This window comes from Homarus americanus, unplaced genomic scaffold (assembly GCF_018991925.1).
Source record: "Homarus americanus isolate GMGI-L3 unplaced genomic scaffold, GMGI_Hamer_2.0 scaffold24922, whole genome shotgun sequence".
Lineage (NCBI taxonomy): Eukaryota > Metazoa > Arthropoda > Malacostraca > Decapoda > Nephropidae > Homarus > Homarus americanus.
In genome coordinates this window covers 2604754-2623371 of record NW_024722610.1, presented here as the reverse complement: position 1 = coordinate 2623371, position 18618 = coordinate 2604754, and the positions used below count along the sequence as shown (strand labels likewise).

The 18618-nt window shown below is 40.5% G+C and overlaps 1 protein-coding gene across 1 annotated transcript; it reads right to left on the bottom strand.

Moving 5' to 3' along the window:
• Positions 1-202: 202 nt before the first annotated feature.
• LOC121862883 (organic cation transporter protein-like) lies at positions 203-12855 on the bottom strand. Its single transcript, XM_042361267.1, has 12 exons — positions 12719-12855; positions 10271-10379; positions 9624-9816; positions 8994-9097; positions 5402-5556; positions 4762-4930; positions 4214-4352; positions 3372-3565; positions 2771-2931; positions 2083-2147; positions 1669-1788; positions 203-605 (listed from the first exon to the last, which is right to left on the bottom strand). Exons 1-12 carry the CDS (start codon positions 12804-12806, stop codon positions 423-425), a joined length of 1680 nt encoding a protein of 559 aa, XP_042217201.1. The 5' UTR covers positions 12807-12855; the 3' UTR covers positions 203-422.
• Positions 12856-18618: the final 5763 nt, after the last annotated feature.

The following is an 18618-nucleotide window of genomic DNA, read 5'->3' as shown; positions in this document are numbered from 1 at the left end:
CAGCCATCTCAGCTCCGCACTTAAGTATTTGTAATCTTATATTGCCTCCCCCATCTCCACCTTGCTTCAAATTATTGTATGTTGTATAAATATGTATATACTGTTAATGTTTAGGTTAAGTATGGTTAAGGGTAAATTATAGATAGCGGAATATTTTGTTAAGGGATTTATGGTACTTTATTATACACAACAAAAACTCGCATCCTCTGTCTACCCTTTTATAGTCCGATTGTCTTTGTTTTTTTTATTGTTGTTGCCTGTTGGGATCTGGGTAGACTTTTAACTATATTCTAAATCCCCAACTCGTAACACCAGTCTACCAGGTATTAATTTCTATTAAGTCACATCTTGAGATACAGGTAACAGGGCCATGGTTAATATCTAAACGAGGGTCGACGACTTTTTATTTTTGTCGTCTCTCTCTAACTTTCTTCTTGTCTCATTCTTCTTTTTCGTTTTGACATTGTTTTCCGTCTCTTCTCTACGTCTTCAATGGTTTCAGGAAGAGGTGTGTTGTTAGTCTCGGGAAGTAACGGCACCAACAGCCCAGCCAAGATTCCCGCCCCTCCGAAGGCCGCACTCGTTACCCACCAACTTTGTCGCGCCTGTGTTGTGAAGTTTAGTTTAACATTTATTGGCAAAGCTTGTAGTACAGTTTGCCTATTCTGAGTAATTCAGTCAGGTCTTGACACTGAGGGTGGCATCACTTCTCGCTGCCACGCAGGACAGAGGTTCATACACAAAGAAATACATCATATTCATTAACAGCTATATATGTATAGAGGTCAGATTCATGTGGGTAATGTCACTGTTCACTGCTATGCAAGACAGAGGTTCGTACACAAAGAAAGAAATACATCATATTCATTATCAGTATATATGGGTCAGTAGTTCACATACATTGGAGTCATATTCTAATTGAAAACTTATCAGTGTGGGCTAGCAAATTTGGGATAAACAGCAAGAATTTCCTCAAGCACCCCCGATTCAATGTAGTAATTACAGTAATTACAAAGTTCAAGATACAATAAGTCAGGTGGCCTGAAGTCTTTGACAGTGTCACATTCAATAATATAGTGTTCAAGTGTATGCTTTAAAGGTTTATCACAAAGTTTACATGCTGAGTGTTCCGGTATGGGTACAGCGTTACTAACTTGCCAGATGAGTCTGTATCCTAGCCTATTTCTGGCCACGACTACATCACATTGTCTGGTTCTGTCCTTATGCTGGCCATACCGGTACTTCTTGTCACAAAATTTTGTCATATTTACTAATGCTACAACTGCCAGGAAGAAATTCTTGACCACCAAAATAATGTAAGTTCTTATTTTTGAGAATTTTTTTTATAAATCTTAGGTGAATCTTCAACAATTAAAAAAAAATATTTACTGAAGATGAGAAAAACTTGAGTAATCATCATTTTATATTAACATTAAAAGAATATAGTTGTACAGGCTAGTCTTTATATGTGTGTGTGTATATTATGAAGAAAAAATCATCCTTCATTGTTTTCCAGAGTGGTAATTTCCTGGTGAGAAAGACAAACATATTTCAGAGCAATTAATGCCTCTTAAACCCAACACACTTTAGGATTAGATTTTTTAACTTGGCCTGATAGACTTGCGTTAAATTTCTCTCAACTCCTTAGCAAAACGAAAGATTCTATACCAGTAAGTCGGTGATGATTGGCGACAACGTGAAGCCTATGTTAGCCGCAGAGCTCACCAACCCGCACCCTCGAGATCTTATCACTGTCGGGAACAACTCAGGAGCATACATGAAGTTCACCTGAGAGACAAGAAACAAATATTACCGTAAAAGACAAAAACAAAGTTACCCGCGAATTTCAACTGGAAAACTGGAGGTGATGATGAATGAGGTGTATGAAAGTGAGGTGAGTGAGAGAGAGGCAAGTGAGAGTGAGGTAAATGAAAGTAAAATATGTGAAAATAGAGAGAGTGAATGATATAAGGATGAGAGAACAGTTAATTGAATACAATGAGCGAGAGTGAAGGAGGATGAGAGAGAAGAGAGACAGAGTGAATGAGAGCGAAGAGAAACTCATTGTTGAAAAAAACATACCTGGAAGGCTGCGGACGCCAGTAATATGGCAACCATCATCAATGACCACCTGGCCCACTGTAACCCTGCGGAGACGTAACGGCATTAACAGTAAACACAGCATCTCACACACACACACACTAATTTAATAGTGAACACAGCCCAATAGACAACAAGCAAACAGTTATCGATGTAGGTGTTTCATGATCCAAGCCACAGGTGTTTCATGATCCACGCCACAGGTGTTTCATGATCAAGCTACAGGTGTTTCATGATCCAAGCCACAGGTGTTTCATGATCCAAGCTACAGGTGTTTCATGATCCACGCCACAGGTGTTTCATGATCCACGCCACAGGTGTTTCATGATCCACGCCACTGGTGTTTCATGATCCATGCCACAGGTGTTTCATGATCCACGCCACAGGTGTTTCATGATCCACGCCACAGGTGTTTCATGATCCACGCCACAGGTGTTTCATGATCCACGCCACTGGTGTTTCATGATCCACGCCACAGGTGTCTCATGATCCACGCCACAGGTGTTTCATGATCCACGCCACAGGTGTTTCATGATCCACGCCACAGGTGTTTCATGATCCACGCCACAGGTGTTTCATGATCCACGCCACAGGTGTTTCATGATCCAAGCCACAGGTGTTTCATAAACCCTTGTTCCAGACTTTTAAATGATTTAAGTGCCAAGTTTACCTGTAGGGACAAGTAAGTCGACGATGAGCAAAAGGCCGGCCAGTTGGAGGCACAATGTACATAGGATCCGACGTCCCAAGATAATATTGAAAGGTGTGGCCAAGAGGATAGCTATTGCCTCCATCACGCCCCATAAAGCCAAGTATTCGTATGGGTTGTTACTGTGAGGATAAAAAAATACAAAATGAGACATGTGGATTATATAAGACAGGTGTGCTACAGGTATAAACTATGCCAGGTGTATATGTGGAAAGTGATGTGTTTTATTATAACAAGCGTAAATTACAAGTGTATGATAATGTATTTGGTGATAATTTTTCTTCATATTATATATATATATATATATATATATATATATATATATATATATATATATATATATATATATATATATATATATATAATTTATTTATATATATCCTGTGTAAAATTATCTCATGGAAATTACAACAAGTTCACATTACAGTATTTGAGTTAAATTATCAAGACTCGTACAACAGTGACCTACCTAGTGGTGATGTTAGCACCAAAAGATCAACAGTGACCTACCTGGTGATAAATTATTAGAGCCAGGTAAAAAACAAAACAAAGACTGACCAACCTGGTAAAGTTGTTGGCGTTGAGGATGAGTCCGAGATAAACAAAGCCTTGGAGAAACCAGACGAGTGGGGTGACGAGGAGGATGGTGCGTAACCCTGGAAACTTGAGGTACTCCCACCACCCTTGAAGACCCTCGCACAGGGTTTGTATCTCTCTCCTACCTGGGTCATTGGCTGCAGGAACTAAAGGCTCAATCTGGATGATGGTTAATGGCGAATATTTTACTCACTTTTCTATGTTTGGTGATTGGCTAACTGATTTTAACCCTCTGTCTATTTGCTTCTGTGATTGGCTAACTGATTTTTACTCGCTGTCTATTTGCTTCGTGATTGGCTAACTGATTTTTACTCGCTGTCTATTTGCTTCGTGATTGGCTAACTGATTTTAACTCGCTGTCTATTTGCTTCGTGATTGGCTAACTGATTTTAACTCGCTGTCTGTTTGCTTTGTGAATAGCTAGCTGATTTTAACGTACTTTCTATTAGTTTGTGTTCCAATAAATTTCTTTCTATGGCAATAAAAATAGTTACATATGTTTAATGTTCAGTGTGGAAAGGAATGACTTTTAATAATAAGATACAGGTTAATAGTGTCAGGTAATCCAACACCTGCCAACACTGCCACATAATCTGACACACTGACGGGTATATGTGAAGTTAAATAAGGATATAAGGCGGCTTCTAGTGTACATCAACAATAAACAGATGTGTACGACAGATTCTAGTGTACATCAACAATAAAAAGATGTGTACGACAGATTCTAGTGTACATCAACAATAAACAGATGTACGAAGGATTGCAGTGTATATATTGAGTGCACAGTGACACAGGCCATTCATTTACCTCTTTCAGTTTGTTGATGGCGGAGGTGACAGAAGGGGAGAGTTCGGCGTGGTTACACTGAGCGGCTGTGGTTAACAAATTTACCGCCTCTTCACCTCGTCCTCTCTGCACCAGCCAGCGGGGCGACTCTTGCATTATGCTGACACACCGTAAGAATGGTAAGTGTAAAATAATAATGGTAATAGTAATAAGAGTAATAAGAATAACAAGAAGAAGTGCCGTATAAGAATGATGAATAGAATAAGAAAAGAAGGTAACAAGAATAAGTGCAAGATATCCACCTAATGACTGAACTATTATCTTATTAAATTCAACTATGAGTCTTGGTTATGTCAGACACCCCCTGTTGTGAATGTTTTAAGAGAATTATACGCGACACCGGTATTTGGGTCATCATGATAAAGCAGCGTGTTTGACTATGTGTGTCAGCTTATTTCTTGCCTCTTATGGTACAGATCTGTTTAATATTTGTCGAGCCGAGACTCTTCAGACCTCACATGTGTCAGGCTCCAAGTCCCATAACAATACCGTAAAACAACTGAAGTTACCATGTCAGTGGGATGATGATCAGGAGGAAGGAAGACGAGGTTAGCAGCAGGTGTCGCCACTGCCTCACCAGGTAACCTAGACCAGAGAACATGACGGTGGACACCGAGTACGACGTACCTATCAACATCCCAGTTAGTGTACGGAACCGACGTGGTATTACCTCCTGTGCTGGGGGTAGACAGAAAAGGTTGTATATGGTGCTGTGCCGAGATGTGCATAGAAATAACAAAGGAGCTACAGTGAGATGTGGTGAAATATGTATAGGAGCTACAGTGCTGTACTGAGATGTGCATAGGTGGAGCTACGGTGCTGTACTGAGACGTGCATAGGTGGAGCTACGGTGCTGTACTGAGATGTGTGTATAGTAGTAAATAAGGAGTTGTGCTTTGTGGAATGGTAACTTCAATTGTCTCCTACTAGAGGCAGGAGAGAGTAATTATGTCTGTGTTCTGTGGAGGGAAAACTATAAGAGTGTGGGTGGAGAGGTTGTTCTCTGCCTCTCTAATCATCATTCACCATCCTACTCACCTAGACTTACTCTCTATATCTCTCATACAACGTTTACGGACACATCTGAATTAAAAGTTTGCTAGCAGATTTATAATGGAGGAAATATAAAGAAGCGTTAGGTGGACCAACCTAGGCCAAAGGACACGTGCAGCATTGGGGAGCAGGAACCCCCTACCAGAAGTTTGGCCAGAAGAACACCTGTGTACCAAGGAGACGTTGCCATCAACACCACACCTACCAGGTTCACCACACTGAACAGCTGCATGGTTCGTTTACGTCCGCACCTATGTGAGGAAACGTTAGTCTGACGGAGAACGGTAGTTTATAACAGTAGTTGGTAAATGCTAACAATAATTGTGTTGTAAACTTTCCTGTCTGGAATGCCAAAACTGTAGGACAAAAAAATGGAACAGTTAATGATAATATTCATAATAACAAGTTCATGAAGCCAAGCCAATAGCCGAGCCTTATCTTCCTCTGACTGTGATGGACGAGGGAGGTACAGGTGGCAGTGTGTCCTCTGATGGGTGACACATGTGGCCCGTACAATGGAAGAGAGACGAAGATGCATGGTGTAAGTCTGACTTACATTTGAAAAGTTATAAGTGTCATGTGGACGGAAAGACACGAGAAGGACCATGACAACAGAGTGGATAAGGAGTGATCATCTGGCATAATGATGTAAGGAAGTAATAATAATAATAATAATAATAATGGAGTGTGCATTGAAGAGAAGATTGATTATTATAATAATAATGATATATTATAACTTTGGGGCGCCGCTATAGACATGTAGGTAAACACAGTCATTGGAAAGAATAAGTAGTAGTGTGGAAGTAAAGGATGGAAGAGCCGGGTAAAGGAAACCTAGTTACAAATAATCTGACTATAATAGTGGTTTAGTCAGACCATGGTGTCCGGCACAGTGGCAGTGTGAATCTTGTTTGTTGCGGAAATGTGTTCCTACGCCCCAGTGGTAACCCGTGTCTCCAAGCGGCCAACCTATATGACCTATAGGAAACCTATCCACCAATCACGTCCTTCGCTACACAAACAATACCCATTCATTCATAAATAAAGATACTACTACTGCGACGATGCCGTTTGGGGACACGGGTTACCACAGGGGGGTGCAAGAACACATTTCCGCAAGACCACAACTGTTACTCGATTGTGATCTGTGTTCAGTTGTATCTATTCGATCTACTGGTAAGACAGACTTTTGTATAGGAAAATATCATCAGCGAGAGAGTGTGTGTGCGCTACTGGGAGAGATAGAGAGAGGAAGTCATTATTCCCGAGTAAACAGAAGATAGTAAGAACTAAATCTTGAGTACCCCCAACACTCCAACAGTGCCGGCCACGTTACTCGCTTGGACGACAGTTGACTATCAAAGCAGCTAATCTACTGCCTTTTAAAGAATGGCAAGCATAGTGATAAGCGGACAGCGGGGAAGGTATAAGATCCACTTAAAATCATCGTGAATCATACACGCCAAGGCAGACAAGCAGCAGCCGCCCTCAACACCCTCCACACCCCTTATTGATCACTCAAGCCACTAAAGAACTCCCTGGTGAAGAGCACACCACACTGATTAGTCTTCAATTAGAATATGACTCCAATGTATGTGATTCACTGACTTATATATGCTGCTGGTGAATGTGATGTATTTCCTTCTTTGTGTACGAACCTCTGTCCTGTATGGCAGTGAAAGTGACATTACCCACATGAATCTGACCTCTATAAATTTATAGTTGTTAATGAATATGACGTATTTCTTTGTGTATGAACTTCTGTCCTGCGTGGCAGTGAGAAGTGATACCACCCTCAGTATCAAGACCTGAATGAATTACTCAGAATAGGCAAACTGTACTGCAAGCTCTGCAATAAATTTGTTAAACTAAATTAAAAAAAATTGGATGATCGTCATACTCGACTCAGAGAGAGAGAGAGAGAGAGAGAGAGAGAGAGAGAGGTGGCAGGCAGAGGACGACTGTAGTGTTGCCGCTTCCACAAACTTCTCTTCTTTTGCTGTTTACAAATTATAATCGATAAATGTGTTTTTATGTAATGGAAAAGTTTTATTATATAAAATAAAGATAAAATACCCATTACATACATATTAAGCATTTACTGTAAATGATAAATGCTAGAATCACTGTGACAGCCAGGCGCCACAGCTACAAAGGCCACGTCATGCTGATAAAACTTGATAAAATTTTCCCCGAACTCAGATAAGTGAAAGTGGTCTATATTTTCTTTAACTCACAAACGTGATTATCAAAAGCTTTAGCATGACTTTAGACACCGTGACTTTCTCCACCACGTTTCGATTCGAACAAGAGTTAGAGTTTGTGAAATCGAATTACATCTAGTTTCCTTTCTTAGTTACATTTTCTACTTATTAATGTGTATCGGGTTTAATTACAGTATAATATATGAGTTTCATATTTTATGTTAGCTGTTGTAATTGTTATGTAATGGGTTGTAATTGTTATGTAATGGGTTGTAATTGTTATGTAATGGGTTGTAATTGTTATGTAATGGGTTGTAATTGTTATGTAATGGGTTGTAATTGTTATGTAATGGGTTGTAATTGTTATGTAATGGGTTGTAATTGTTATGTAATGTGGTGTATATATTGTGTAATGTATGTTGGGTATTGTGAATAATGTTAGTTTCAAGTGTGAGTATTTCTGAAATGTGGAGGTGGTGGTGTTGTGGTTCTCTCTCTTGAATCTATATATCAATCAGTGACAGGGGGGTCGGCTAGCTGTATAGACCTCAAGTATCAGGAGATTTGTGAGTCTGGAGTGCTGCTCATTGCTACCTCCCTATGATATAATTGTGAGTTGTAATGTTAGATGTGAATATTCTGAGTTTTTCCAGTTTCAAGGTATAGTAACTGTTCGCCCTTGTCCAATCTTTAGTCATTCTTTTCTTAGTGCTTAATAAATAATCTTGGATTCACCTGACGAATCCTAACCTCACCTCACCTCACCTAACCTAACCTCACCACCCACCCCTCAAATAGCATTAGGTTGATTAATCTTTTGGTGAAATAAGCTGGTGAAATAAGATGATCCTAAGTTTTGTAAATAATTCAGCCTTAAAATAGGTCTAAGCCTATTGTAAAAGGATTATATTAACTTCATTTTTTTATTTGGATTCGTACTAATTAAATGTTTGAGATATTTTAAAAAAGTGTAATTTGTCCTTCAATTGTGACTGTTCAACATATGGCATAACAGTTGTCAGTGGATCAAGCACTGACAGGACATGATTAAAAGTGAAAATACATTGACGTTTGTGTTGGTGAGGATAACCCAGTTATTACAGTAATGTACATACACCATCTGATACTTCAGTAGACACTCATTAGACTCATCTGTCACTCTTTAGTCCTCAGTCGTCACTAACCAGCCCCTACCTGTCACTTAGCAGCCCACACCTGTCACTAAGCAGCCCACACCTGTCACTTAGCAGCCCACACCTGTCACTTAATAGCTCACACCTGTCACTAAGCAGCCCAACCTGTCACTTAGCAGCCCAACCTGTCACTTAGCAGCCCACACCTGTCACTAAGCAGCCCACATCGGTCACTTAGCAGCCCACACCTGTCACTTAGTAGCCCACACCTGTCACTTAGTAGCTCACACCTGTCACTTAGCAGCCCACACCTGTCGCTCATCAGACCCACGAACTGCTTAAATCCCTTACCTGTCGCTCAGTAGCCCCCCCAGAAGACTGCCCACCATCGCAGATAAGGAATACATCATTTGGAATACCGGGCGTAGCGTCTCCCACTCGCAGATTAGGTTAAACTGTAGATAGATAGATATTGACCATACAAGTACACTTTCATTCAGCATGTACAGTTGCCTACAGGAGTAATGTTCAGTGGAGCGCCGTTTAGCTTATCTCGAGTCAATAGGACACGAGGGAGGAAACAAAAAGGAAAGACGCAATTCAAGGAACACCTCTAGTCGCTACGAGGACATACGAGAAGCGAGGATAGTTAACCTGAAATATCTTATAGTTTAAATCTTGCTTTTGATCATTTTTGGAATCTTATGTGTAAGGTTAGTGTAAATTCGTTAAGTCAGGCAATATTGTTCTCAAACTTTGTACAAGCACTTTGTGATTTCTATAATAGCTCGATTTAACTATTAATAGTTGTTGTCAAATGTACAAACTGACTTAAAGACCCTAGTCACTGTCACTCAAATACTTCCACACAGCAACTGAAGTAATTTAGTTTTTATTTATTTGTCTCAATTCCACATATTTAAGTTTTAACGAAGCAATTATAGTTTAAAAAAGAAAACATAACCCCACAGATGTAGTTGCCTCAGATATTATAGATTCAGGAAATACAGATGTGTCGTATTCTACTTGAAGACAGGAGGGAGGGCCGACGTAGCGAGGTAGTGAGGGCGGGTCGTGGCTGCTGTGAGACGGACTTCCACACTTGTTGTCGTAGATGGGTTCAGTCACTGGCATCATCAAGGTGTTAGACGTTACAGCGTTGATCGTCTGGTTCCTGTAGGTGAGACAATTAGGCTCAACACACCCTAATCCTCAGGTGTTCACATAGGTAAGTTTATTGACAAGTTATATATCATAGTTTGAGAACGCAATACAAATAGATATAAAACGGGTATGAATCACTATATAAACTTCTAAGACTCGTATGACATTTTTTGCCGAAGTATAGCAGTTTGTGTAATTTAATATTTACATAATCCTGTAATATCTTTAGAATTACACCACTTGTGAGAATGAATACCAATTGTTTTGAACACAGTGAACCTTGAAATTAAGTATTTCCCCACACCCACTAACATAGTTGGTGGTTAAGGGGTGGTGGCAACAATATACCAGTTTTCTGAAGTTATAAACATAACTATAAAACCCAACACTGTCAGTGCCGTAAAGTGACACTGTCAATGTCGATAATTAAACAGAGAAAAATTAATTAATTGTTTGGATCTTACCTGTCATGTGTGAGAATTTCACCTGAGGTGTTCATTGGTGTGCAACGGAAGTCCATGGGTACACTGAGCAAGATGGAGCCCACAATATGAACAGGTAAGACTGCGTGAACTGTGGGTAAAACCGTGGTAGTTGTCATGAACTGTGGGTAGAACCGTGGTAGTTGTCATGAACTGTGGGTAGAACCGTGGTAGCTGTCATGAACTGTGGGTAGAACCGTGGTAGTTGTCATGAACTGTGGGTAGAACCGTGGTAGCTGCCATGAAGTGGGTAGAATCGTGGTAGTTGTCATGAAATGTGGGTAGAACCGTGGTAGTTGTCATGAACTGTGGGTAGAACCGTGGTAGTTGTCATGAACCGTGGGTAGAACCGTGGTAGTTGTCATGAACTGTGGGTAGAACCGTGGTAACTGTCATGAACTGTGGTAGAACTGTGGTAGTTGTCATGAACCGTGGGTAGAACCGTGGTAGCTGTCATGAACTGTGTGGGTAGAACCGTGTAGCTGTCAGCGAACCGTGGGAACGTGCAGCAGTTGTCAGCGAACTGTGGGTAGAACCGTGGTAGCTGTCATGAACTGCGGGTAGAACCGTGGTAGCTGTCATGAACTGTGGGTAGAACCGTGGTGAAGCTGTCATGAACTGTGGGTAAAACCGTGGTAGTTGTCATGAACCGTGGGTAACCGCGGTACGGTCAGAACTGTGGAACCGCGCAGCCGCCGCGAACTGTGGGAACCGTAGTAGCTACGAACTGTGGGTAGAACCGTGGTGGTAGCCGCCATGAAGTGGGTAGAATCGTGGTAGTTGTCATGAACTGTGGGTAGAACCGTGGTAGTTGTCATGAACTGCGGGTAGAACCGTGGTAGCTGTCATGAATTGTGTGGGTAGAACCGTGGTAGTTGTCATGAACTGCAAAACCGTGGTAACTGTCATGAACTGCGGGTAGAACTGCAGTAGTTGTCATGAACTGTGGGTAGAACCGGTGTTGTCATGAACTGTGGGTAGAACCGTGGTAGTTGTCATGAACCGTGGGTAGAACCGTGGTAGTTGTCATGAACTGTGGGTAGAACCGTGGTAGCTGTCATGAACTGCGGGTAGAACCGTGGTGGCTGTCATGAACTGTGGGTAGAACCGTGGTAGTTGTCATGAACTGTGGGTAGAACCGTGGTAGTTGTCATGAACTGTGGGTAGAACCGTGATAGCTGTCATGAACTGTGGGTAGAACCGTCGATGACGAAGGAAATGTGACAAGTAGGTCGATGTGTCAGATGAGATGTGGTTGTTAGAGCATCGTTCGCTTACACAGGAATGGAGAAATCTTCAGCGGGCCTATTGGCCCGTATTATAAGGCCGTTTACACCCAACCCCTTTCGCGCATCCACTACTTTATTTCCAAACCAATGTTTACCTATCTCACCCCTAAATTTAAATTTGTCTAATTTAAAACCATTGCTACGAGTTCGCTCCTGGTTGGCTAGTTTGAGTACCTTTGTGATATCACTTTGTTTAGCCCTGACTTTCGTTTATACACCTCGATCATATCGCCCCTCACTCTACGTCTCTCGAGGGAGTGCAAATTAAGATGCTTTAATCTGTCTCTGTACTCAAGGTTCCTACTCAAGGTTCCTTATGCCCGGGATTAGTCTTGTCATCCTCCTCTGAATGCTTTCTAGGGATTCTATATCCATTCTGTCAACGGTAACCAGAACTGATTTACACATCACTTTTTTAAGTGTTTAATCTTCGTCAATAATGTTGAGAAGTCTGAGAAGTGCAGATACGTAAACATTAAGCTGTTTAGTAAAGTCAACATTCACAAAATGAACAGAAACCTATGAATATCTTTGTAATGTATTGTTATACTGAGCAGACCTCTGCATGGGCCAGTGTAAATTAACAGGGCCATCAACACGTTTTGAACGCCTCGTTGGAAGATGGAATATTTAAAAAATTGTAACGTTTACGGGGTGTGAGCTGTATCTTTAATTAAACCAACGTGGCCAGTCCAGTGTTGAGCAAGACCTCAGCTAAGCGGTTGTGAGAATCACCAGATTGACTGAAATTTTTTCCTACAGGCCCTAGTAAATAAGTCAATTCCTATGTAACGATTACACAGCACTATACTGAAAATACTTTGTAATAATCAATGCCACAATATCCTGACCACTGAGGTCCGACAAACACCCTTCGTGACCTTTACTCTGAAATCCTTCTTTTCGCTACAGCTCACATATCATTGGTCAATTTTGGAGTCATTGATTGACTTCAAAAGACATTAAACCCTGAATGGTCAGGTAAATGTGGTATGAGAGTTTAGTGTTTGTGCCCCTTTATAAAGCCGTGTTGTGATGTACTTAACCCGCGCAGAACCTCACTCCCTCATCATCCTTAATATATTACATGTTAAAAGAGATACAAGAAAGTAACTTCATATACGACCACGGTCTGTCTTACCTAGCAGAGTGAGGGACACGAAGGGGAACTGCCACCTCCCGTAACCAACACCTGTGATAGCTTCATCGATGTAGTCTTCCTGCGTCATTTTGGCTCCTTCTGGAGTTAATGTAGAACCTGTATGTATTATTAATAACCAGGAGTTGTTATTCCTTCAGTAACATCACATCCTCATGAACCATCCTAAACATCCTTCATTAGCACTATCCTAAACATCCTTCATTAGCACTATCCTAAACATCCTTCATTAGCACTATCCTAAACATCCTTCATTAGCATTATCCTAAACATCCTTCATTAGCACTATCCTAAACATCCTTCATTAGCACTATCCTAAACATCCTTCATTAGCACTATCCTAAACATCCTTCATTAGCACTATCCTAAACATCCTTCATTAGCACTATCCTAAACATCCTTCATTAGCACTATCCTAAACATCCTTCATTAGCACTATCCTAAACATCCTTCATTAGCACTATCCTAAACATCCTTCTGTCATGGTTTTGGGGTGTGGATCAGTCCACCAAGAAGAATCGGTGGTAGTAGGAGTGGATTATATTATATAAAGATAATAATATGTCGTATTTCTTATTTCTTACCGTAGAGTTCGATACCTTCACACTGATTACTTACAGGAGATTATGGCGTATCTACGTAGAAGTTCACTCCACCACTCGACATTCCGCGATTTATACTTGATAAATGATGATTTAATGAATTCATTTAATTTTCAACATCCATCTAAGTTGACTGGTTACTTTTGTCATAACCAATCCGTCGTTACCTTTTAGTGTAATAAGATGGGATCATGAATGCGGGCGGATAGTGCACTTACATTTTATTGTCAAACTTCCGCATACAATGATTTTGAATTTATGGATATATGAGTTCCTCGTTCACGCTGTAATAAAATTAATCTTCTGAGGAATTTTAGCAGGACACGTGTGATTACTCTACTATGGGTATAATAACGGTATGCCAATTCTTCAAGTGATACATTTACTGCCAGCTGATTTGCTTGTTTGCAGCAGGCTTTTTTCTTAGAACTTCTTTCCACGGGCCACAGCAACAAAGGAGTCTCTTGGGTTTACCCACATGGTGTCGTTGGGAGAACTCTGTGGCGGGACTTGGTTTAATAGGTGGCTGGTTGCTTTTGTCGCAACCAGGCTTCCTGTCGATATTTCCATGGGATAACAACCTCAGTTGTAACTTACGCTTAGTCTCGTGTATCGACCCCACGGCCATAACAACAAAAGTGTGCTCTTGGTTTTTCCACGCGTATCTCGCGTCTTTTGAGTCACGGTAAGACGGTTGTCGCGGTAGGAGAGACTTGTATGCGTATTGAATTAACCATTTTGGGTGCAATAGACCAGCTGGATTGCTTTTGTCGCAGCAGGCTTCCATAATATTTCCTGGGGATATGAAGCCTGGGTTAGCGCGCTGTATCTCGTGTCGATCGCGGTCTGATGACGGGTGTCGTGCAGAGAACTCTTTGCCAAGATTAATTAACCATTTGCGCCTTGGGTTTGGTGATAGGCCTGGATTGCTCTCGTCGCAAGCCAGGCATCCACGTGATATTTCCGGGGATAACAACCTGGGTTAACACACTTAGTCTCGTTAGTCGGCGGTTCTGGGACGGGTGCGGTGGAGGGACTCTGTGGTGTGGTTGTCGCTCCTTTCAGGAGGATGGAGACGACGTCTTCTTGGCTCGGGGGTTTTACTTAAAATGAGGTTTTTGGTGTGAAGCGATGAACAGTACAACACTGTTTCCTGCCACCTAAGGAAAGCTGGCTGTATACTAATTGAAAGATATACGGTTATGCCTCGCCGGCGTCTTATCTGGTAAAAAAGCTTTAGCTGGTTGCGTTGGTGACTAACGCAGCCCGGTTACTTATCCATTAGCACTATCCTAAACATCCTTCATTAGCACTATATAAACATCCTTCATTGCTTTATCCTAAACATCCTTCGGTAGCACTATCCTAAAACATCCTTTGTTAGCATATCTTAAACATCATTAATTGGCACTATCCAAACGTAATTCATTTAGTATCTCTAAACATCATTCATTAGCTTGTCCATGAAGCATCATTCGTTGCACTATCTAAACATCGTTCATTAACTTATCCTAAACGTCCTTCATTAGCATATATAAGCATCATTCGTTACACTATCTAAACATCTTTCATTGTTTTCTCTAAACATCCTTCATTAGCACCCATATAAACGTCATTAATTGGCACTATCTAAACATCGTTAATTGGCACTATCTAAACGTCTTTAATTGGCGCTATCTAAAACATCATTCATTGGCACTATCTAAAACATCATTAATTGGCTATCCTAAATATCATTGGCACTATCCTAAACATCGTATTCAATATCTAAACATCATTAATTGGCACTATCCTAAACATCCTTCATTAGTATATCAGCATCATTATTAACTTTCTAAGCATCGTTATTTAGCTTTATCCTAAACATCCTTCGTAGCACTATCCTAAACATCCTTCATTAGCATATCCTAAACATCCTTCATTAACTATCCTAAGCATCTATTAATGGCACTATCCTAAACATCATCCATTAGCACTATCTTAAGCATCTTCATTAGCACTATCTAAACATCTTCATTAGCATATCCTAAACATCGCTCATTAGCACTATCTAAACATCCTTCATTGCTTATCTAAACGCTTCAGTTAGCACTATCCTTATCATGCTTCGTGGCACTATCTAAACATCGCTTCATTGCTTTTTCTAAACATCCTTCATTTAGCACTATCTAAACATCGCTTCATTAGCACTATCCTAAACATCCTCATTAGCACTATCCTAAACATTCTTCATGGTATCCTAAACATCGCTTTAGCACTATCCTAAACATCGTTTCGTGCTTATCTAAACATCCTTGATAGCACTATCCTAAACATCGCTTTGGCACTATCCTAAACATCGCTTTAATAGCACTATCTTAAACATCCTTCGTTGCACTATCCTAAACATCCTTCATTAGCACTATCTAAACATCCTTCGTAGCACTTCTAACGTCTTATTTCTTTTATCTAAGCATCCTTTAATTGCTTTATACTAAGCATCCTTCATTAACATAAGGATCATAAAATGGATCTGCAATAGGCCGGTTTGAAAGCTGGCAGCTCCTGTCGAGAGTTACTACCTCTCTATCACGAATCTATCTAGCCTTCTTTAAAACTTTTCAGCGTTCCACTTACTATAAAGTTGTAAACTTGTTCCTCGTCCACCACCCTATTTGTGAACCAGTTCCTTCTCCTCCTAAGCCTAAGCTTATCAGCGGATCGTTGCTCCGAGTTCTATCCTGCTCGGATATTAAGAACTTTATCTATCCTTTATTGAGTTCCTTTCACCCATTAAATGCTCTATCATATCTCCCCACTCTTCGTCTTTCTGGGGAATGCAAGTTAGTTTCTTTAACCTATCATATATGGAAGGTTTCTAAGTCTCGGTCATTTTCGTCATTCTTCGGTGCAAAGCTCTGGTGAATTTATATCATTCTATAATAGGGGAGCTGGGAACTGAACGCATAATCGGGGTGCGGCGCTGCTATTGCAGGTTATAGTTTGCTTGAGAAGTGATAACCAGTCCCCAATCGCTTGAGAATTTCGTTTTTTTTTTCCTATCTGGTTTATCGGCGTCGTGGATGACGTTTTTGGTGATATATTTGCAATAATCCTTTATATATCGATTGTGTAGGCAGCGTTAACTCGCGGTCTCACCAGCATCAAGGTTCGGCCTCGTTCCGGACACACGTGAAAAGACTCCTCCTGTTTAGCGTGGATATACTTAACCTCCCGAACCGCTAATAAACTGTTTAGTGAAGTTATGAAAATAATAATAATACGTTTTTTTTTCAGTGAAATTCAAAGCCAAATCACATGAGTTGTGACCAAAGTAACTAATTTGCGTACAGTGTGTAATATGTTTTATCAGAAACTAAATTGTTTCACTCCTAGAAACTTCCCAGATTATTCACATTAAAGGTATAATATAAACTAAACATCAATCCTACACGGGCTGGCGGGTAATGATTGCTATTCGTCTCTTTTCGTGTTTGTAGTCTTTCGATTCTTGGATAGATGTTTTGTATAATTTATGTTGATTTATTTTCAGTCTAATTCATTAGTCTTTGGGCGATGAACGTCTCACTTGATGCTCGCAGCTTCCTACTGTAACCACCCACTACCTCCACCGCAGTGTGGTAACTGGTCATTTCATCGCTGTCACTACCCGACTCCCCTCTGCCTGCCTCATGTGCCTGACACTCCAGGCTTTCTGGTGTTACGTAAGTACAGTAATAGTGTGTTGCACTTGTATTTATTAATTTCCTGACCTTTATAATGAAACATTGTATTTTCTATATCCCTAAAATCATAAGATAGTGACAAACAGAATACCAATACATTTTTGTACAATAAGTAATTTTGAAATCTCTAAGCGTCGGCAGATCGTTTCTCTCTTTGTTTTTTTGCAAATGCTGAAACGTTCAGTTACATCCATTTGGGTTTTTTATTTTTGTCACCGGAAATCAGTTTGTGCAGTTAGTAACTGCTGTAAATTAGTACCTAACTATTGTTGTTTAGTACAAATGCAAAAAACTATTCCTAAAATAAATGAAACAGACAAAACTTGCTTATCTAACTACTGTAAATTAGGAATTAACTACATTAGGCGTATTCTTTGGTCGCCCCAAAACGCATAACTAGTTATGCTATCTACTGCGCAGTGCACATCTCTTACATTTGCCTTGTCCTTGTGCTTGTGTGGGGATTGCTGGCCCTTCGCTGGGCTATTTCGGCCGGAGCTGATTTGCTTCTTTCTTCTTCTTGGGGTTTCTTCTTCTAGTCTTGGTCTTCTTTCTTGTTCTAACTAATCTGATGTTTTTGTTTCTTCTTTCTTGTTATTCTTGTGCTCTTCTTGTTCTTGGTATTTTGGTTTGCTTCTTTTCTTCTTCTTGGTTTTATTTGGGATGAATTGGTTGTATGGGCCCTGTCTATCAACAGGACATTATTATAAATGGGTCAATACATCTGATATTATGTTCAGATTCACCACCCTATCTTTCCACTGTCTATGGTGAGACATGAGATGGACGTGGGCAGGAAACTTGCCCAGAGGGGCAGACTCATTGCTCATGTACGAACCCCTCACCCAGCACTACAGAAGCACGCCATCTATTGTCCTGATCTTACCTGCACCCAGCACCACAGCAACGCCATCTAGGGACCCAAGAGACACGAGTATGACTCGTCTTAGTTACCACTCGGGGTTTCCTTCTCCTATCCTGGTTGTTGCGTCACCTCCTCAAAGTCTTCTTTGTCAGCTCCAATTCGAGGAGGGCACTTGGCTCTGGGAAGTGACCACAGGATCTATCCTCTAAACCTACGTGCGACGACTACCTACAAATGTTCTACTACAATACTCAGCCTTACTCGTCAACCATCTCAGCTCCTACTCACTTAAGTACTAGTATCTTGTATTAATTTCCCGCGTCCACTTAGCTTCGAGATTGTTTTATGTTTTATTAATATGTATATATACTGTTTAATGTTTTGATTTAAGTTTGGTTAAGAGGGTAAATTTATAAGCTGAATATTTTTGTTAAGGATATGGTACTCTATTATATACAACGAAAACTCGCATCCTTTGTCTACCTTTTATAGTCCGATTGTCTTTGTTTTTTATTGTTGTTACCTGTTGGGATCTGGGTAGACGTATATAACTTTATATTCTAAATCCCAACTCGTAACAAATAGCGACCGTGACAGGACTTTGTTTAAGTACCATATTCTTCTCCCTTGTTACTCAGTGTTAATTATTCCTCCCAGTCACTTCTGTTTAATTGCTTTACGGTGGTTTTA